At 38.0% G+C, this 23,621-nt stretch overlaps 1 protein-coding gene across 1 annotated transcript in view; it reads right to left on the bottom strand.

Annotated features, from left to right (window-relative positions):
- USH2A (usherin) overlaps positions 1 to 23,621 on the bottom strand; it is a 511,874-nt gene that overhangs the window by 195,629 nt on the left and 292,624 nt on the right. The window contains exon 37 of the mRNA XM_067564962.1: positions 9,678 to 9,857. Within this exon, the coding sequence (XP_067421063.1) occupies positions 9,678 to 9,857 (180 nt within the window). The remainder of the gene's footprint in view (positions 1 to 9,677; positions 9,858 to 23,621) is intronic.

The following is a 23,621-nucleotide window of genomic DNA, read 5'->3' as shown; positions in this document are numbered from 1 at the left end:
TATGTAAACGTGTTAGGCTGGCAGAACTTTGCTGGAGGCTTGTAGAGTCCACTGTAAGCAGAGGAACTTCAAAGCTTCCTCAGCCGTGCACAGTAACACAAAAGTTGAGGCTTTAGTCAAATGTTTTATAAGTAGACTAACTTCTACAATAAAGATACTTTAATGCAGGAAGTACAAAAAGTAAATGACAAAACCAGAAATTGGCCTCCACTTCCAGTTTGTGAAAATGCCATTTTGTCGTGGAAACTTTAGCAGCAAGTATTGTCCAAAATAAAATAAAAGGAGTCTTTTTAGAATAGGTCTTAGATCATGCTACTGCAGGAATATAAAAAATAGGTTCCCACCCCCACAACTTGTAGAAATAGCTTAAAGAACAAATTCACGATGTGATTTCTCGTGTCTGCTGTATATTTCCACTAGAAACTAAAATATCTTTTTATTGTAAAATGTCATTGATAAACTAGCCATGATTCTTCTATCACATAAAGCATGATGACTTTATTAGGAGTTCTTAACAGTCTTGGTAAGATTTACACTGAATAAAAAAAAAAAAACAGAGCACAAAGAGTCTTAAGATTATATATAAATTGCATACATCATCTAAATTGTGCACTTTTAAAATAAGATCTGCTGCTAAATCCCACAACAGCCTGGTTTTCTTATTCTTATAAATGTTTCTGTGTTCCTATACCAGTTTCTAGTTCTCTAGCATAAAATCTATCCTCATGCAGTTTGCCTGCAAAAGACTATGCACCACTTAAGACTCATGCTAAGATCTAAAGTTTTGCAGATACCTAGACTAGAGTGAGCCTCCACCTACCCCATGCACCTATCTACAGCTAAGCCACTAATTCACCATGCACTAGGGCAATCACTTGGTAACTGACTACCAGTAATAGTACCATTATAGATTATTCCAGAGGGGTAGACGTGTTAGTCTGTATACAGCAAAAACAACGAGAGTCCTGTAGCACCCTAAAGACTAACAATTTTCTGTGGCCGTAAGCTTTCGTAGGCTGCAACCCACTTCGTCAGATGGGTTGCAGCCCACGAAAGCTTATGCCCGCAGAAATTTGTTAGTCTTTAAGGTGCTACAGGACTCTCATTATTATATATTATGTACTAGTTTGAGCTATTTGGTGTTTTGTCTCATCTGCGTTCCCAAATTCCAATACAAATTTCCTGAGCCTCCCAGGTCATACAAAGCTGCAGATATTGGGTCAGATTTTTGATCACCTCCACACTCCAGCTGTTTGAAAGCACAAAATAACCTAAAAGCTGATATAATCAGCTATGCAGTGATTGCCTTAGTGCATGGAGAATCCTTGGGTAGCTTACCTATAACTATACCATACCCTTCACAGCTCCCCAAGGAGGAAGGAGACAGGGCTTTTGCAAGCAAAGTTAGAGGGAAGAGGTGTGGCTGGAATGCCACTGCATTGATAACCAGATAAGGGGGAGGGGGTTGTTGAAACTCAGTGCAATTTAGACCGGCTGGCTCAAATCGGCCTCTGACTGGTTCAAATTCAGTGAGGTAGGTGTACCACTCTGCTCCCCCCCATTTGAATTTGAGAATGTGGCCTTCCAGCTGTGCTCCTCTTGCCCTCAATTTGCAGCCCAGCAGCTGCAGATGTAACCCTTTGTCTTTGTAACCCTTTGTCAGCTAGAAAACCTTCTTTCTTCAAAACCCCATACACAATATATCAGCTCCTTGAAAATGATTAGCTGAGCAGATTGGGAGAAGGGGATGAAAGAGGGAAAGAGAATTAATAAAAGTGATAATCAGACTAATAATATTGCTGAGGCTAGAGGGAGATTATTTCATTTCAAACATGAGAACAACTCCCACTTCTCCACAAATACTTTTACAACCTTACCCTCATATTCTATGCCACAATCACCATCCTTCTGGCCAAAAGCTGGACTGGACTGTTCATGTTTATCACTGGCACTCCTTAATTAAGTAGGACAGCTTTCCCCCTCCCCATGCTAGCATGCCCTCTCCTCAGACAACACCTGACGATCACAATTTTCACTCAAAACCTTTTAACATCCCCCACACTCAAACATATACATACAGAAACAGCCCTTTTGGGTAACTGAAAACTTTTCTGAAAAGCTTCTGCTTTTTAAAAAGATGCCAGTTTTTCATCCAAACTGTAAATGTTGCAATTTTGAAATTTCAGAGAAATATAAATCTTTTTTGGCACTGAATGCAACAGAATGAGGCTAAGAACTTCTTTATTTTCTTTTTTCTTTGTTTTCATATTTTCCCTGTTGTCACTCTCCCTTTTTAAAATATGAAGTTTGGAAAAAAAGCTACAGAGTGGCAACAGGAAAATGACCCCCTCCTGATCCCCAGATATCATTCCATTGCATTCAGAGGCAAAACAGAAAAAAAAAGATAAGGGCTGGAGTGGAGAAATATCACTATCAATATAAAAATATCAAAAATGTGAAATAGTGACTTTTTAAATTAAAACATTTCAGGAAACGTGATTTTTTTTTAAAATTTTGTTTTGGAATTAAAATTACAGAAAATTTCAAAAATGTTGCTGAAACTGTTTTTCCTTTTTTTGATCACATCTAATATGAAACCTTGTGCCATGGCAATTCAAACCCACTAGGTCACCGGAACAACCCCTATATTGTGGCCCTTAGCCTCATCCTTAAATACTTTGGACCTGATTATGCCATGCTTACTCACCTTACTAAATATTCATTCAAGTAGTCCCAATGTCTTCAAGGAGACAACTTTTATGAGTAAATGCTCACTTGTGTAAGAGATAGCACAACTTGGTCCTTATTTATTTACAAAATTAGGTCAATGATCTCTGCCACGTGGTTCAATATTCAGTCTCAGATATCTTGCTCCCTAAGCTAAAAGTGGCTGAGAGTCCTGTGGATGCATTATTTCTGGTCCTCTAGGCAGTTGGTGAGCAAACAGCAGGAGCTGTACACATATAGGCTCACTTTTCAATCTTGTGAACAACAAAAGACTACCAGGAATAGCCTGGGCATATAGAAGTTAAGTGCCATGTACTGTACCCAGAATCCAAGAAACCCAATGAAGGGTGAGTCCAATACAGAAACTGAAAGCTCTCAAAGCTGTGCATCTCTGTGTCTGAGTAAATCAATCATAAATACATTTCATTATTTATGACAAAAATTAAAGAGATCCCCTCCACTATTTATGCAGATATTCTTCTTAATTAGAGAGTGGCCTCTAGAGCTGGGCAAGGAATTGGTTTTCCCATCCCACAAAAGGTTTTTGAAATTTTCTCCATTCCTTATCAGGATGGGATCAGGAAATTGTTGAAGCTTGTAAATGAAAAAAACAGAGACACCCCTCCTGGAATTACCAATAGTCTGGTGATAGATTTTCCCACATCTCAGGTGAGTGCCTAAATCAAGTGTCTGATTCAGACCAGGGTAATCAAACCAGTTCCCCTAAGTCCAGGTGAGTGTCTCTACCACTAGGCTATTGGCTATTCTTAAGTGGGTCTCTCTCAATTTCTTCTGTTGGAACTGTTCCAATTTGTATAAATAATTAAATATTTATTGGAGCAGAAACTTGAAGCTGGGTCTACACATCCCAGGAAAGTGCCTTAACCACAAGCTATAAACTCAGTTTCTTTCTTTCTCTCTGATTTGGATCAGAAATTCCATCCTGAACCTGAGAAAGCTTTTCTGATGAAAGATTTTTTTTTGTTGTTGAAACTTGGACATTCCCATAAAAAGTTTCACTTTCAATTAATTGGCATTTCTCCATTGCATGGGGGGGGAGGGGGGGTTCACTCACTGCAGGAACAGCTTCTCATGACCAGGCATGGCGTAGTGGCTATCTCCCTGTAAGGCACCCCCTCCCACCAACAATTGCTCCATCTTTCTTCCTGCAACTTGGCTCTCTGGCGAGGTCATGCTTTAGTCCACCCCTTGTAGGATAACGGAGTCCAACCACACTATAATCCAATGACCTTGCAGCAAGTATTCTATTTGTCTCTGGGCTCTATGGTCTTTGGCACCCCTTACCTCAGAGAGTTTCACCCCACCTTCCTTGGTGGCTGGTAGGAGAACCCAGGCCCTCTCGCTATGCTGTGTTCCAGCCTAGGCAGCTGAAGCTAGCAACCAAGGTTTACTCTCTCAGACTCCTTGTTGCCTTCCTGACCTACTTCCTAACTCTTCTATGCCAGAGAGCATGACTACTGACTCTCTCTCTACAGTTTCTTTCTGTTACAATCTTCCTGGCTTTATAATCATCATCCAGCCCCTTCCCAGCTGGGCTTCACTATCAATTAGCTTGACTTTCTTTCTCACACAGGTGCTGCCAGGTATGTTAATTGCTCTCTCAGCTCCATATTAACCCCTTCAGGGCCTGTGTGGGGCACGCATTCCATCACACTGATGATCAACTGTTTTACTGAAAAATTTCCAACCAGCTATAGTGGCTTCCCTTCCCTCTTTCACCTGGGAACAAAAGCAACAGCTAGAAGGAGCCCAGAAGCCTAAGGGACCTCCATTCCTCTGTCCACACGAAATAAATCACCAGCAGCCAGGAAGAGCCTTCACAAACTCCTGAATCATCATCCACCCAACTCTGAAATTTTGTCCCTCATTTGCTGTCTTGCCCTTGATGGTTGATTGCCCTCCATCCTGCCCCTCTGTCACCATGGCAACCCAGCATGATCTCCCCAGGCTCAGTCTGCCTCTCAACTGTGCATCTCACCTGACACCCTCCTTCCTCTCTCCTTCCCCTTCTACCTTTTTCTCCCTCAGTTTCCTTGTCTCACTCAAACAATCCTTTCCTGTCTCACACTTCAACACTAAGTGTCCTGAAAAAAACAAAGAACACAACATCTAAAACTAAGGCCATATTTATATGTACAGTGCTGCAGTAACACAGCTGTACCGATACAGCTGTACCACTGCAGTGCGTCTGGTGAAGACGCTCTATGTCAATGGGAGAGAGCTCTCCCATTAGCATAAAAAACCAACTTCCACAAGCAGCAGAAGCCTATGCACACGAGCGCTTATATCAGTGTAATTTATGTCACTCTGGGGGGTAGAATATTCACACCTGTGAACGACATATGTTTTCTGACATAAGCTGTAGTGTAGATATAACCTAAGGCTTGGTCTACACTTACGTTGGCAATTCGGCAGCAGTCAACGGGAATTACACAAAGAACTTGCATATCTCCCGTTGACTTCTGTTCTTCTCTTTTGCGCAACGTTTTCACTTCGCTGTGCCACTTGAGGAGGTGGTTTTAGTATGTCAACTTCTGGATCGACTGAGCGGGTCTTCACTGACTGCTCAGTTGATCCAGATAAGTCGATCTGATGGCAGCGACTTTGCTGATGTCAGTGTAGACATAGCCTAAGTGTTTGTAATATAAATATAACAAATATGTAAAAAAATAGGACACAAGTGACTCAATAAGAGTAACTACCATCACCCTCATCATTTTGCTCAGATGTTTTTATTTATTATAATTCATTATTTTGATTATAGTTGCAACTAGAGGCCCATTTAGGCATTGGACAACTGTATATTAAGAAAGAACCTTTGCCTTTGTTTACAATCTAAATAGACAAGGCAACTAAAAAATGAGAGCAAGGAAGTATTATATCTCCATTTTACAAATACAGTATATTGTATCCCCTTCCACAACCCTTCAACTGTTTTTTCTCTAACTGGACTGGAAACTCTTTGCACCAGCGATTGTATTCATCTTCTTCTCTGTTTGTACAGCACCTAGCACGTCACCCCAATACTGACAGAGGTTTTTGGGTGCTACCATATCACAAATAAATAAAAATTTATAATAATACATACATACCATGTAAAGAAAATTTTGTTTACAGTTTATATTTTGTATTCTATTATATCATTTTCAAACCTTAAATGCATTTAGCAAACTTAATTAATTTTAAAAGAAGTTTATTTCCAGCATTTTTTATTAGCTTAAATCTTCAAACCAATGCTGAGCTGTGTTAGCACAACACCTTTTACAACTTCTACCAAAGCAGTTTAGGATAAGATAAATAGAATGAATTTATTCTTTTTGGGAAAATATAAAACTCAGAAGAAATCTGTTTCTACCTCTGCGGTATGAAATTTGTCACTAATCATTTTAAACTATGCCCTTTTATGCTTCTTCTGTCTCTTTTCGCTTTCGATGCAGTTCTTTGATGTAGCAAAGACAGTTTCAGACAAGATTTCAGTTCATCTGGAAAAAAAAAAGCTTTAAGTCTTGAGGCAAAATGCAGTGTATTTAAAATTTATACACTCCATAATGCCTTTGTTCTGAACTTGAACATCCTGCAAAACTTCTCTGCTTTCTTTGCCTTCCAACTCTAAGATAATTTGTTCTCTTGGTTTCAGCTTATTATTATGCAAAAGTGACTTTAACTGGTGGTTCCATCATTTAACTACATGCACAGTCATGGCTGACCCTTTCTGATCAATTGCCAATCCATACAGGTTTGACTGATAAAAGAGCCAATTAGATTTAAGCAAATTAAGGGACATCACCAATGTCAACCACTTATTAAACTGAATGCTGAATTCCATGCATACAAAACACTAATGCACCAAGTCCCATTAAGAGTTGAAATCCTAACCCCATTAGTAACTCTGGACCACTACGGGGTAAGGGTCAAAGGAAAGTTTCATATTTATGGATTAACATTTGGATTCAATTTTTATTTTATTTTTTTAATTCTTTTCCAAGAACTCTTGAACCAGCATTGCAATTCTAGTCAAGCACTTATATAAAATATATTCTTTATTTCTAAGAGGATTTTTTTTTTTAAGAATTGCAACTTGGTTCAATATTTTAAGTAAACTCAAAGAACTGCATTCCCAGAAATTAAGATGATACATTTTCTTAAGTAGCTGGTAAGACCAATATGTATAATAGAACATGGCTTATTAAAGTATAATATATTTCAAACAAAAATCAAATAAAACAAAGACACCTTGTCTGAAAATTAGTGAAGCAACCCCCTCCACCACTTTTTAATAGTATTGATTTGTTGTGACTATTAAGATTGAATTCTCATTTGTTCTCTATCTTCCCACTTGATTTATGGCCTTTTGTCATCCTTTACAATGTAATTTCCATAGTGCATATTTTTGAACAGTGGAGCTTTTTTGTGCTCCTTGAAAAGCTAATGCACCCACTAAAAGACTATAATTTAATCTTTATATATTTAGGTCTGAACCCCAATATATTACTAAATACTATAAAACTTGTAGTGCTCAAGGGGCCACCCTCCCTTTTTAGACTACCTTCTGTCTAAAGAGACCCTTCCCCTCTCCAAATATCTCCAAATATATCAAATGCAAGTCTACATCATCTTTGCTACACATCACTTAATCAAGCAATTTTTGTCACTCCCTTCTGTGACGAGTTACTATAGATGGCTCTGTATTCCTGATCACACTTTTAAAACACTTCTGTATGAAACAATGCTTCTGTCATTCTTTGCTACATTATTTGATGTATTCTTAAATTTCATTGATCGAGAAACATGGAGGTTAAAATGTGGGGTCAAAGATAGGGTTAAGTCCTGTTATGTGCACAGTTCAAGGACATGCATGGTACAAATCACACCAGAATTTGACCCACAACTTTTAGATATAACCATGAATAATCAAATCCTGTAGCTTTGTTTCAATCCTTGGGGGTCAATCAAAACTCCTGCTGATATCAATGGGCGAAATACCAGCCTCTATGAAGTCAATGGCAAAATTCCCACTGATTTCAATGGGGCCAGTATTTCACCCATAATTTCAATGGGATTGTTGCCTGAGTGAGTGCACAGGATTTGGCCCACTGATAAATAACTATTACACTTAGAATATAGCATTAGGGGTTAGAATGTTATTGCACTCAAGTCAAATAGTGATTATAATAAAACATAATGGAAAGGTAAATATGGATTATAGAATGTCGTATATATCAGTACTTCTCTCAATGCACTGGTTCATTTATTATTCATTTCACTATGGATCACAGAACACTGGAAAATGGTATGGAAGATTTCTTTAATAACTCTCAGTGCTAATTTAATTGTACTTAAACACACATATTCTAGTGAATGCCACATGCTTTTCAGCATGGTTTTATGGGTAAATCAGGATAATATGTTTTCAGATCATTAAGTAAAAGGAAGCATGAACTAAAACCTATTTGATCAATGAGGTATTGCTTTTAAACTACCACAAGGTCATAAAAAAGATAATTTCAAAGCTATAAGTTTCCTAATTGTAATCAACAACAATCTAATGATGAAAGAAAGTACATCCGTATGCCTATCATAAACTTGTGCACCTCCTTTCCTATCTTCAGAGATCCTGTATCTTTTCATTTTATAAAACTGGCAGCACCACGTTTTTGATTCCACTCTTTAAAATTGAAGACACACACACAGATTAGATGTGATATTAGTAGATACCTTCAATAAACAATTTATATCGGATTTAGTTTAATATTATTTTAAAAAACCTTTTGTTTCTTAGCACTGGCTAGAAGTGAGTCCACTATTAGAAGTCTATGGTATATTCTGTGACTTGATCCTCTTTTCCCATTCAAGAATTGCCCATACACAGTTTACAAGTTTTAATTAATTAGTCAAATTTATTTGCAACACATTTGTCTACAAATCATTGTTGGTCAGTATGTTGTCTGCAAACATATCATTGTGAATATTATTTGATATTTGTGCTATGTTAGCCAGTATGTTGTCTGCAAACATATCATTGTGAATAGTATTTGATGTTTGTGCTATGTTGGCTAGTTTTGAATGTATATGTAGGTCCCGTGGCATTACTCCTGGTCCCTTGCTCCATCCACATACTTCTTAGGATCAGTTTGTTGTTTAACTCTTATTTATAAGTTCAAAATTAACTTTTAGGAATATTCACTTACATTTCACTGTTTCCACAAACATTCCTGCTAGAAAATCCATTCATTAGAATATTCTTGAAAAGACAATGCAAAAGGGACACAAACTCATCTGATGTGAATTCAAGCTTTCATTTCAGTGAGTATTCAGATAGAATGTTTGGAGGTATTTGTTCAGCTCTGGTATAAGCATATTTCAAACTCTTCTTGGTAGATAACTTACCAAAAGTGGGCTAGATCCTCACCTGGTGTAAATCAGTATAGCTCCATTGACTTCTGTAGAGCTACACCAATTCATGATTCTAGCCAATATGCTGCTGAAACTGAACTTTACCATTAACAAACCACTTTTAAATATATCCCATCAATACTGTTCTGGGTATAGCTTACACTTTCTATACAAAATCAGATTACACTCTGCAGTGTGTGCACCTATCTAGATTCTTCTATCAGGCTAGCCTATCACTATACTAGCTGAGTGCCTCTCACAAGTAAACAAAAACTGAAAGACATTTCACATTCACACACATAAACTTATGGATATCTAATTCTGCTTTCATACCTTACAGTTTTTAAGCTGCACAATATGTCGTATTAGAAGTTGAACACAACAGCTTTGCTAATAACAATTGCTATTCCAAACGTTCCTCTGAACTTTATATACTCAGTTGCAATAATAAACAACATGTTCAACAGAATAACATAGCATAAATAACAACAGTATATTTGTAACATGCAGAGTAACAGAACTTTTTTCATACTTACCCCCTGGAGGCATGGCTATTGTTACAGGATCACTTAGCACGCTGCCTTGGCTATTGGAAGCATTTACTTGTATAGTGTAGTTAGAAAATGGAATCAGTCCTCTAATGGGCACCCATACATTGGATTCTTTGCTGCTGTATAAGATCTTTGTGCCATTTACAATAGTGTAATTAGCATTAGCTGTTAAAAACAAAAAGGTGGGGAGAACACGTGTTAGGTTTTGTACCTACTGCAATTCACTATTCTTTATGGAACAAGTTCTGCCGCAACTGGCACAATGAGGATTTTGCCATTGACTTTAATGGGAGCAAGTTATGACCCCATTTGGCCATGTAATATTTTTGCCCGATATTCTCCTTTCCTCACCAATAGCTTGTGATATTTGCAAGGTACCAAAAGAACAAAATAGTAAGAACTAACCATATATGTATAGATACAGATTGCTATAGGCTGAAACTACAGGCCAGCATTTAGGAGTCAATGGTGTTCTGCGAGCTGATTGAGAGCTGATTTTAATGCAAGTTCAAATTATCAGGATCATTCAAAAAGTTTAAGGATGAAATTCTGGCCCCATAGAAGTCAATGGTAAACTTCTCATTGACTGAATGAGTCCAGGATTTTTCCCTATAAATCTGTACTTCCATCAAAGCAGTTGTTGGCAATCCCTCAGAGTTTGAGGATGATTGTCTTCCAATAAAATGATAGCCCATTATCTCCTGGTGGATCTGCAGGTGACAAATGAGACCTATCCAGGATCCACTGATCTCAGCACAGCTGGAACAGACGTCCCCATGGAAGGAGAGGATTTGGATTGTCAAATTGGGTTGCAGCACATTCTTTCCTCCTTTCCCGTTTCTCTTCTTCCTGTTGTCTCCATTGGATCTCAAAACACTGGCATCCTTGCCACAAAGTCCTTTTCCAACTAGTTCAATCAAGGGCTTGTGTTTCCCATCAATTTATGTCAACATTTCGCTTCTTCATGTTGGCTTTGAGCATGTCTTTGAAGCACTTGTTTTGCTCTCCCCTTAACCATTGGGCATGGCAGAATTGTGAGAACATGACCTGCTTCAGGAGTCGGCTTTCTGGCATTCAAAGGACATGGCAACCTAACAGAGTTGGTGGTGGATGACCATAGCTTCAATGCTGAAGGTTTTGGCTTGGGACAGAGCACTGATGTTGGTGCGTCGATCATCCCATTTGATTTGGAAGATCTTTTGGAGTCATCGTTGATGGTATCTTTCAAGAACCTTGAAATGTCTACTGTACACAACCCAGGTTTCAGCACATACAAGACAGCAGGAATAACAATGTCCTGGTACATGAGAAGCTTGATTTTATTCTTGATCTCATGATCTCTGAAGACACATTTTATCAAACATGTCTCAATCATTCCCATTTACATATGTGAGAACTACAAACATTGGTTAAAAAGTACATGGGATCAAATATGAACTTGGACCTGCTGAAGGGGGAAGAAAGATTGACAGTATTCTATTTTTTGAAGTGTCCAAAGGGGTCTATGGGCTTTCAGTAGAACTGGGAGATTTAGATGACTAACTGCCTTAGGCCTCTTGGAAAATCCCAGCCTTTAATATACACAGAAACCCAAAAGCCCTGAGGAGAGAGAAGAGAATAGGAAATTTGCACTTGGGTATCTGAGGGCAAAACTGGGCTCATTTACTGTTTATTCAATGTTTTGAACATGTAAAGTGCTATATAGGTGATAAATATTACTATCATAATCATCCCATGTCAAGATCTCCCAATAAAGTCAATGTGAGTTTTGCATAAAAATCAGTGATAGGGTCACAGAGGTGCTCAAATACCTCAGTGACAAGCATCTAATTAGAATGAATATGGCCCTGAACAGAAAGATGTAGAATTTAAAATATCTGGGAAAAATTAAGGCAATATGAGTTGTAATTCTCACAAGCAGCAGACTTAGCTCTTCAGTCTGAGTCCACTGCAAAACCAAAATACATTAGATATACATTTTTCAAAATAATAATAATACAACCAAATTCTGTTCTAGTTACACCTTTGTCAACACTCACTGGGCTCCATTTTTCTTTGTGCACATTTAATATGCATTGTTAAAACTGAGCACATTGTTAAGTTTGAAGCAGTTCTTCCAACGTCACTTTCTATAGTACTTCCAACACATTCAGTTACATCCTCACAGTAAATTCAGAACAGCTCACACTGTAAGTGTTCTCTCGTTACAGCCGTCATTCTTTGCAACCATCATCAGAGCCTATTCTGATTTGGCGATTCTTGCAAACATTTTGTAATTCACTTATTTTAAAGGAATTGGCTTCAATTTACAAGAATGCAACGTTCTTGATGTCAACAGAACTGCACAGATGGAATTTAGGGCACAGTTTAGACTATTCCATAACTGAAGTATTGTAAATTTACTTCCTCTTGTGTTTTTAACTTTTAATCTTGGATTAATTTTTTCAGTCTCCACTAAAGTCCAAATTATCTGTTGGCCAGTTTCTCTTGGTCTCTATTACACCATGCAATGCCACTGAGCAATACAATATAACATAAGAGCAGATTCTGATCTCCTTTACACTAGTGTAAATCCAGAGTAACTTCACTGATGTTAATTAATTTAATCTGGATTACACCAGTGAAATTGAGACTAGAACTATGCCAATAGACCCTATTTTACATGTCGTGATGAGGGATGCATTTTGTCTCATGTAAGAAAACTGGCCTAACACCCCTCCACATTCCACAAAAGGCACAGAAAAACTCCTGCAAAGATAGTATTATTCACCTGAGATCATCCTTACACAACCTCACATATTCTATTCCTGCTAGGAGAAGGGAATTGTGCATGGGGCCATTGCTTGATCTAGGCTACGATAATAGATATATATTTAAAATATGCTCGCTAAAATGTTCTAACTAATAATTTTTAAATACCTAGTGTGGACAAAGCAAACTGCATTTTAATACATTAGACCTTCATATTGTAATACAGGCTCCCCAAGGTTCATCTCACTCAACTAACGTGTTAAAATATAACTTGTCCAATCTACACTAGGGTTTTTAAATGTGTTAACAGCTTTCATGTTAGTCTATAGAAGCTCTAAGTAAACACACATGATTTCCCTGCCCACTTGTTTGTGTTCCTTTTTTTAAATCTCTCTTTCGAGCTAGGTAACAAGCAATGCTATTTTTAAAAATGCAGTTTAGAAAAAAACCCGACAAGCCAACACTTTGTTTTAAGTTGCCAAGATAACAGCATTAATACACAGTAATTATACAATTAGTTGTAACATTAAGTTCGAGTTATAGCAGAATGATTACTCGGCAATTATAAGAAGTATATAATTACTCAATAATTATGAGAAGTATGTAATTATATAACCATTTTATTCAGCTCCAAAAATGAAATTGCACATTTACAATGAGTTAGACAACACAGCGATTCAAATTCTTCACTGCTTTATATATCTATAAACTGAAGAGCAGTGACCATTTTCCTAACCTAAATTATATAGACAGACCAAGAGTTTCTTATTGCCTTTCCCAGCCAAGCAACTTACAGCTACTGGCAAAAATAAAATATTAGAAGAATATTTTTAAAATGCAGATCCTCAAATTGCTCCTGCTGGGAGTGACATGCAATGTGCAGCTTTACCACTTTTCACTGCATAAACTTTGCTTTCAGTGGGCTGGAAAATGCTGCCGCGTTGGTTCAGCCTGACAGAAAGTGCTACAATGATAAGCATTTCATATCATCCTATGTCATTCCTGCCTACTCTGCCTCAGCTTGGACCCTATTTGGGAGTATAAGTAGATAGTGCATCTCTTTTTCCAGTTTTCATTTATGTGCTTTCCTCCACCCCACTCTTAGTTCAATCTCAGTGTCTTACAGAGGGAGCCATATTACTATACAATCAATAGCTTGAGATACCAGTAAATACTTAATGGTAGTTGTTTCACTTTGGTCCAATGGTCAGTGCTTCACAGTACCTGACATGACCTATCTCTGGTACAGTAGGAAAGTTCCCATCACTACCTTGCTTACATGCCCATTCAGTAGTAGGATTCCCAATTAGAAAGAAAATAAGTCCCTCTAGAGCCTACCAAGCTTGTCCCAGAATGGCCTGCACTGCTGTCAGCGATATGAGTAGCCAATTCTTGCCCCGCACAAAGTTGAAATGAGATTCAGATCCATCATCATTTAGAGCCCCTCCATGCATACATGCACAAATCTTCACAGTCTCTGGTTTCCCCAGGTTCCTTGATCTTTCTCGCTCATTCACAGAAGGAGTCTTTCTTCCACTGAGGCTCTCTCCTTTTCCTCCCAGCTCAGCCTGATTCTGATCTCATTTACATTGTTTTTGCACCAGTGTAACTTCACTGACTTCAATGAAGTTAGTCCTCATTTGCATCAGGACCAGTCCTCATGGTTCTTCCCCTCCCAGCCATCTGGATGACATCTTGTTTTTAACTCACTTGACTTACTACTGCTACCTACGTTGGTAGGCATGGATCATAAGGATCCTGCTTTAATAAATCTCTTCCCTTATCTCTGCATTTTATCATGTCATTATTATGATACTAAAAGACCCTCCAACTAAAGGTTTCTATCTACAGACAACAAAACTGGTGGAAAATCTATATGAAGTATTGAAGGGTATAGAAATAGGGAAGTTTTTGGTTATGTATAATCTTCACGACCTGTGGACTGACTATACATATTTTAAAAAGTCATTTTTTCTAACAATGCGGTAGTTTTTGCTGAAATGAGAAGTTCCCCTGGAAAAGCTATTATGCCTCAGAAAGGTCTTGTAGAGTTTCATATTCCCTGCTTGGTACATATGGGTTAGAAATAGAGGAGGTAAGGAATAGAGAAAGGCACTCATGTATAAAAATTACTAACTTTTGAGTTCTACTTTTCTGTGATTAAGTACAAGTTAGGGTGCAGATCTTAGGTGCCAGTGTCACCAGAAAAATAACAGACATGTGCAGGCTGACAATCTGTAGATGGGGTTTGGACGAGAAAGGCTCAATAGACAGAAGTACAGTACAGCAAATGTACAGAAAGATCATAATTTTTGACACAGAAATAGAATATAGCAAAAAGTTATGTAGGTAACTTTTTTTTTTAAGATGGGAAACACTGGTGGCTATTGAATGGTTCTAAAACCCTACAAAGAATATTAAAAATACCAGCTAGCACTTTGAAAAATAAGTTTACTTTCTCACTTTCTGTTAAAAAAGAACAATATCTATCGCTCTATATGCACACAGAAAAGAATGTGCATAACAAGAAAAAAGTAAGGTAGTAAAAACATCCTTTTGTAACTTATATACATGTAAATCCACCTGTAAATCATTATAAAAAATGTAAAGCTTTACACAGCATTCTAGCTGGTGGGTGTTTCTATTTGCAGGGTCTCTGTCTCATTAGAAGTACAGTTCAAAAGGGGTTCCAAAGCAGCTGCACATCCTTTTTATTGAATACCTGTGTAAACAGGTGCATAAAACTCTTGCAGCTTGGTGGTGAGTAAATTAATGCTGTCCTGAGTACATCATCCTATGGGTTCACTAGATTGAAATAACATAAATGGGTATCCTTTTCCATTCTTGTTATGTTCATTGTCACAAGAATTTTAATGCCTCATATATGCCATAATTTTTTGTGTGTGCTGTACTGCTCTGACCTTTTCAATATTCTGTAATTTGACTGGCTGCCCATTTCAAGTTCTCTCCTTTTTACAGCCTTATTAACTTGTGGGGAAGAGGTGAAGTGGACAGCCAATCAGAATGCATAATATTGCAAAGGTCACAGTAGTACAGTGTTGTATCAGCAGACACAAAATATTGTATATTAGGCATTAGCATTCTGATATCTTATTCATGTGACAAAGGTTGTAATGAGAACAGAAAATGGCATAGCATGAAACCATTCTCATGACTAAGACTATAATGAGAAAGGAAGTAAAATAAACCAAATACATTCTTCTAACATTCAAAAACTGCATTTTTGTCAGAATTTGTCTCTCTTAAGGTAGCCTTCCCCATCTAGACATAAATTTATGCTGTAAGATAGAAAAGATGTTAAATTGAAACACTGCATCCTGTACACTAAATGGCAAAAGCACATTCTGTATTAAGTGTGCACAAATTCCTCCAGAATGTTACTGTTATTATTCAGGTCCTTGGTTACTAAGATAATAAATTTTCAATGCCAAGCAGTTTATTACTGAGTGTGTGGAGCTTTGGGATAAGAACTTACCAACTAAGATCCTTTTCATTCTCTGTGGACATTAAAGAACCCATGATGCTTTTCATAAGAGCAAGCTTTTTTCCCTGGTCTGGTGTCCTTGGATAAAAATTTTCCCTCTCCCTACCTATGGGGGCAGTGTGTTGTATGTTGGTTGACTGCTGTTCTCCACCCTAGAAGTGTTACATGTGTTACATGTATGCAATGTGAAAAGTGCTGTGAGATCATTCAAGATGAAAGGCACTTTATAAATGTAAAGTATTTATGATCACATACATATTTAATCCTAGATTGTTTCCTCTTAATATTACTTTAGCTTCCAGGAAAATATGGTGGTTTTGTCACATTCTAGTGACAGACAAAACAGCAAATATTTTCTACCACTGTACTGCAGAAGGCACCTTATTTGGTGAGATTGGATTTAAAGCTTTGTTTCATGTTCTGAAACATGATTTCCAACTTCTACTTTTCTTATATAGAGTCAGATTTAGATATCATTACTTACACTGAATAGAATCTTGCTCCACAAATACTCACATTGACTTCAGTGAGACTGCTCATGCTATAAGAAGCTACTAAATGAGTTATGGTACCATAGATCTTTCATCCAATGATCTGAAAGCACTATGCAAACATTACCTAATTAACCAGCACAATATAGTTATTTTTATACCTATTTTACATGTGGGCAAACAGGGATACAGAGGTTAAGTGTCTTATCTCAGGTCACAAAACAAAAGTGGCAGAACTGGGAATTGAACCCAGCTGTTCTCATGACCAGACTACTGGTCCAACCACTAGATAACATTGCCTCATTATGTATCTATATCAAAAATAACCATATAACAATTCCCTTCCTTTACAAAAATGGTCACTCAGTTGACCTTGCCATCACTCAACACTACTCTCTCTCTCTGGTTGCTTAATGTCCATGTTACCATTTTCTAACCTCCTTCAATACCGCTTACCAACCCTCATCAACCATCTCTGCACTCGGACCTTCCAGAACTTCCAATCCATTGAAGTCCATGACTTCTCTACTGCGCTCAGACCTCTTTGCTGTTTTCCAGATAAAAAAATCCATCCCTCCAACTCCAGCTCTCCCCAAACTTTTACTTCTCTCTATTTCTGATTCTGTGCTATTGAACACCTCTGGAGAAAGTCCTGTGATCATGGAGACGCCCTACACCATAAATTTGTTCTATCTTCCATTAATTTTGCCATACTCCAGCACTCATGAATTTTATTCCCAAAGCCCGAGCTGCAAATTTACTCCCACCCAAAATCCTTCCTCTACATGTCACTCCTCCCTTTGTGTTTCTAGTACAGTATTTGGAATTAAAAACAAAAAACCCACAACAGATATCCATTGATTTTATGCCATTAAGAAATAATGTTATATTTCTCCCCACCGTTATTTGAGTAGATATCACATACTAAAAATTGTTTTTTTCAGTGTCTTCCCAATTATCATAACAATTTTTAGAGTGTGAGTTTTCTGTTTTTCAGTTTGAGTTATCCTCTTTTCAACAAACTGTTATTTTTCCAAATGAGTGCACTGCCCCCTTTTTCTCTATCAGTTGAGCAGCTATTTGTTCCTCTGCTCTTGGAGTTGGCAGATGTGCTGCACTTACAAATGGATCATGGTCTCAAGCCTTGAAACTGTGCTCTGTAATTGAGTGTTTCTCTTATCGTAGGCTTATTCCCATTTTGAGGGCTTGCAGAGGGTTGCTGGATATTATGAGAGCTCCTTATAAAAGATGGGTAGCTCATAGTTAACTGTGATAAAATGGCAAATCCAACTACCACTATCAATCCCAAAAGAGCACTTACTCTTAATAATAATGAATAGTTCCCAAGTTTTGTAGGGTCTTTGAACTGAAGGCTCTTTTACCTTTTCTTTTTCTTTTTTTACTATTCCATGATAATTAAAACATATTACAGTTTTAAAAATGAAAGGTACATAATATTTAAAGAACAAAGAGAATGGGTATATGGTCCTTCACAGCATGGGACAGAGTCTAAACTCTTGAGTTCCATTCCTGATTACAATACTCAGTCTCTCTCTGATTTAGTTTCCCCTCTGTAAATTGAGGCTACTAATACTTATCTATCTGACAAAGCAGTGTGATCATTAACTTTTGTAAAGTACTGTCAGAGCCCCAAACAAAAAGAGCTCTTATAAGGGGAAAGTATTATCATCAATGCATGAAAACTCCTGTTTGTTCTTATTGGTGCAAACAATTTTAATTCTAATGTTGCAAACATGAAGGGACATGTTGTTATTTGCTCACTCTTTTCTATGGACTATTAGACAGTGGGTAAAATTCACAGGCCAGTGTAAGGATGCAATGCCAAAGCAGGAGCTCCTGGAGGAAACATGCCTCAGGCTGGGTACATGGGTTTTAGGAGCAGAGGGGGAGCCAGCTGCTTAGAGTGAAGCATGTATCTGTTCCTTCATCAGCCAGCTCTGCTAGCTAATGCAGTGAAAAGAGGGCCACAGCTAGGGGAGGTGAGCAAAGTCTTTATATTCAGTGGATTATTACCATTTGGGCTTAGCCCCTGCCCAAGGTGGGGGAAAGTTCCTTGGACAATCTCTTCTACCTCTTGCTCATCTAATTGAGTCACAAGTGTCTTGTCAGTGAAAAACCTTTGTGTTCACATCTTACCTTTCCTTAGCTGTTTGTAAGTGGAAGTATCTATCAGGGAAGAGAAAATTCCTCTCTTTGAATGAACTGTTTGCTACTTCCTTACTATCATTCAAATTGTCTACACCTCAAGATCTGAGCTTCTCTCACTAGTAAGAGCTTCTATTTCATACAGCACAGCTAGAAGAGTGTTGAAGCTACTGCATAAGGACATTAATTATCATCATTATTTATTGTTTCTACTGCTGTCATATCTAGAGGCACCAATCAAGAAAGAGGGCCTCATTGTGCTAGGCATTGCACACATACACAGTGAAAGAACTTTCTGACATAAACAGCTCATGATCTAATTTTTTGTTTCCAACATGCAGAAATAGCTAATAGTGGGGTGCACAATAACCAGGAACAAAGATTTCTGAAGTGCCTACATTAGCATTAAAAATCATGTTAGTTAACTGGCAATCAGTTAACTCAAATTAAAACACAGTAAGAAACCTCCATCTTGACAGAATTCTAGAGTGGGATGAGTATGAAATCGCAGAACTATGGTATACAACCTATTGCTTAAATCAGCCTCTGTACCACATGACTGGAGGACAGCTAATGTAATGCCAATTTTTGAAAAGGTTCCAAAGGTGATTCTGGCAATTACAGGCCACTAAGCCTAACATCAGTACCAGGTATATTGGTTGAAGCTATAGTAAAGAACAGAATTATCAGAAATGAACATGATACGTTGGGGAAGAGTCGACAGTGCTTTTGTAAAGGAAATTATGCCTCACCAAACTATTAGATTTCATTGAGGGTGTCAACAAGCATGAGGATAAGGGTGAGATCCAGCTGATGATCCAGTACTCTCAGACAGCTTTTGTCAAAGTCTGTAGCAGGGTTGCTGGTTCAGTCAGCAAGCCTAGTCATCAGGACCTGCTGCTTCAGTCTTTTTCTCCCAGTGGGCCTGGGACCCTGAATGGGGTTCAACTGGATCAATGTCCTTATCAGTAAACCCCTAGCTCTGCCTGTTTCAGGGTTAGGTGTAGGGGAATCTAAGGTGAGAAGGGGGACCCAGGCCCTCCTGCTCCTCAAGGTCCTGGCCCAAGACCCTGAAAGTATGACAGTGAGGACAGGCCTATGCTTGGCCCACTTCCTGTTCACATTCCCCTGAGCCACTTCCTAACTTATCCAATGTCTCAGCTTGGGGTTTGACTGCTGTTTGATTATAGTCCTTTGCTCAAACTCTCAGTTTCAGAGCTGATGCAGGTGACCCCTATTTCTGGCATGATGACTCAAAGGAAGAGAGGAAAGACTCACAGCCAGACCTCCTCAATAAGAGCTCTTTCTCCTCCTGTCTCAGGGCAGTGCTCATCCTAGAAATAGATTCTCTCCTCCTCCTGCTTGAGTTGCTGGAGATCTTTTTTTATACTGCTCTTTTCCCCAGGAGCATGATCGGCAGTACCTTAGTAGAAAAGTAAGGCAGAGCTTTCCAGGCCCAGTACTGCTCAAGCTTTTTCCCTGCCACAGTCAGAGTGAAAGCTTTTGTAAACCCTATCAGAAGGTCACATACCAAAGGCTCGTAGGCAAAGTAAGCAATCATGGGATTAGAAGGAAGATCTTCTCATGAATCAGTAACTGGTTAAAAATAGGAAAGAAAGGGTAGGAATACATGGTCAGTTTTCACAGTGGAGAGTAGGGTCACCCAAAGATCTGTATTGGGACCAGTGCTGTTCAACATATTCATAAATGATCTGGAAAAGAGGGTAAAAAGTGAGGCAAAAAAATTTGCAGATGATTAAAAATTATTCAAGATAGTAAAATCTAAAGCTGACAAAGCTACAAAGGGATCTCACAAAAATGGGTTACTGGGCAACAAAAATGACAAATGAAATATAATATGGATATGTGCAAAGCAATGCACATTGGAAAACCTAATCCCAACTATACATGCAAAATGATGGAGTCTAAATTAGCTGTTACTACTCAAGAAAGAGTTTTTGGCATCATCGTGGATACTTCTCTGAAAATATCTGCTTAATGTGCAGCGTCAGTCAAAAGAGCTAACAAAATGTTAAGAACCATTAGGAAAGGGATAGATAATTCACCAAGAAATATCATAATGACCCAATATAAATCCATGGTATGCCCACACCTTGAATACTGCATGCAGTTCTGGTTGTCCCATCTCAAAAAAAGATATATTAGAATTGGGAAAAGTACTGAAAGAGCAACAAAAATGATTAGGGGCATGAAGCAACTTCCTTCTGAGGAGAGATTAAGAAGACAGAGACTCTATCTTAGAAAAGAGACCACAAAGAGGGGATATGATAGGGGTCTATAAAATCATGAATGGTATTGAGAAAGTGAATAAGGAATTGTTATTTACCCCTTCACATAATACAAGAACCAGGGGTCACCCAATGAAATTAATAAGTGGTAGTTTAAAACAAAGGAAGGAAGTACTTCTTCACTCTACGCACAGTCAACCTGTGGAATTCATTGCCAAGGGACATTTTGAGACTGAAAGTATAACTGGGTTCAGAAAAGAATTAGAGAAGTTAGAGAATTAGGATAGTTCCATCAATAGCTATTAGCCCAGATGGTCAGGGATTCAACCCAATGTTCTGGGTATCCCTAATCCTCTGATTGCCAGAAGCTGGGACTAGATGACATGAGATGGATCACTCAAAAATTGCCCTGTTCTGTTCATTCCCTCTGAAGCACATGGCACTGGCCATTGTCAGAAGACAGGAAACTGAGCTAGATTGACCATTGGTCGGACCCAATATGGCCATTCTTAAGTTCTTATGAGAGGTGTCAGGTCTCCCAGAAACCTGTGCAGGGGACAGGAAAAATCTGTTTGTCCTGTGCATAAGGTGGTGTGGCCTACCAGCACTGCCCACAATACTAGCAGTCCTAAAGGGGCATGATATTCAGTGGGGTGTGAATGTTAGCAGGATGCCTAAATGGAGTAAGGATGGTTTGCTATATCTTTTGAAAAGCTTTAACACAATCCAGTCTGCATCACCCATCCAGTGCCTAGGAAGCGGAATACCTCCATGTACTGCTGCCTAAGCAGTGTACCTCCCTTCACCTCCCCAGCATGGCTCAGTCTCTCAGGAGAACCCAAAATGTACATAAATGACTGGAAAGTAGCAAATAATAAACATGCGTACATCATCTGTGATGGTGTACTGACAATATAGCATATAACCATTGATTTCATCTATTTTATTTGGGGCTTTATAGATGAATGACGAGGTCTTGTAAATTACCTCTTTATTTCCAGAGAGAGCTTATAGATTAAAAATGTTTATAAGCAGTTAGGTTTACAAACTTCAAGTCTTTATCTTTTAATGCCTTACTCGTCCCTCCTCTATGAAGCATCTGTACATAAATGGAGATTATTATCTGGTTTCTGAATCTGTGTTCATAATTCATGGTTGCCAATATGAATTTTCAGTTCTCAAGGGATGCTATCAGAAAGAGACTAGCTAAACAGCATGGAGCAGAACTGGGGGTTTCAAATCCATAATCAAATATCTAGATTGATTGTGTCACTTGCACTTGTATTGATTTCAATTGGAATAGCTGACCCAAGGGAATAATAAAAATGTGGAATAAAACTGATTTAGGAGAACAAAATAAATCCTTCTGAGAGGGGTAATGAAGTGGTACTATTTAACCCTTTCAATCACAGAGCGAAAACACTATTTATTTTTTTTCAGAATGCTGAGCTAGCCAAAAGAAGTCGTACCAAAAATGCCATTACTGTCAAATGCCATTACACTAAGTTGTAATGCTCTAGAAGAAATGAAGTTCTAAACTTGATCTAGGATTTTTATTTGACATTAAACATACTTACGGCTTTTCCAGTCAGCCTTACGTTTGACATCATAAATGATGCAGCTGTAGATCCAAAGTACATGAAATCACTCAAGAAAACATTTATTGTACTTATTCAAATAACTTGGAAGATATGTGAGAATCGAAAACAGAGCTATATAGTAGATCTCTGTAATTTAATTATTGTGGCAAAAGCTGTGTAAAAATATGGCACATAAATAGTATTTTTAGTTTATTGTACATCATATCTACCAAAGACCACCTACCCTAAGCTCTAGGCACCTTTGATATAATATAAAAACTTACACATTCAATCCAAATCCAATTTGATCCCCATCATGTAACCCAGATAAAAACCAATAACCAAGATAAAAGAAATATCCCACCAAGTTCTCCCACATCCCAGTCATCATCTTACTTCCCCTTCCCTGAGAAAATAGATAGCCTTTGGTATGTTCTCTGAAGTTCAGAAGACTTGTTTTGGACAAAGGCATACTCATTTACCAAACTCATTTACCTCCTCTGTTAGGGCTCTAATCTGTTGTATATTGTTGCCTGGGTGGATTGAGTGGTGTACAATATTTACCCTTTGGAAATGTCTGACTGAAAACATGTTGATGGTGCTGGTTGACTTTCTCTTCGTATTACTTCATAACTGGGCAGAGGAGTTAGTTGGCTTTCAGTAACAATTTACAGGAGTGTGTAAGAAATCCTGCTTTATTTTGCATCCTTCCTTTAGTTGCTTTTACTGCTACATGATATTTCTCAAATTCTCTTAGCTTTGAGGGTCATCACTCACTTTAGAGCCTAAGGTATCAATTTGATGTACCCTCGATTATTTTTTGAAAATTATTTACCTCAGGAAAAAAATAATGAACTGGATTTATAGAAAGTGTTATTACTATTTAAGAAATGAATCCTTTAATAGTGAGAACACTGAGAACATTTTCAGTTTTGTGCATGAATACCTTTTGGTGTCCCTCATTTTTAGTCATTGTCATATATTGCTTCCTGTGTTTGGGCTTTGGCAAGCTGAAAGGTACCTACACCATGAATTTAGTCCTCTGAGTCTTGCTGGGAATTGAAAACTATAAACAATATTAAGCAACCAAAAGCTAATCTTCATCAGTGCACAATTCACCAAATCTATCTAGAGTGATAACACAGGTTGGGAGTACGGTTTATTAGGGCCACATACTGAAACACCTG

The sequence above is a fragment of the Emydura macquarii genome, unplaced genomic scaffold (genome assembly GCF_026122565.2).
Source record: "Emydura macquarii macquarii isolate MOO-44397 ecotype Brisbane River unplaced genomic scaffold, CSIRO-AGI_Emac_v2 contig_2676, whole genome shotgun sequence".
Classification (NCBI taxonomy): domain Eukaryota; kingdom Metazoa; phylum Chordata; order Testudines; family Chelidae; genus Emydura; species Emydura macquarii.
The sequence above is the reverse complement of the archived record's forward strand: the minus strand, read 5'-3'. Positions and strand labels throughout refer to the sequence as shown.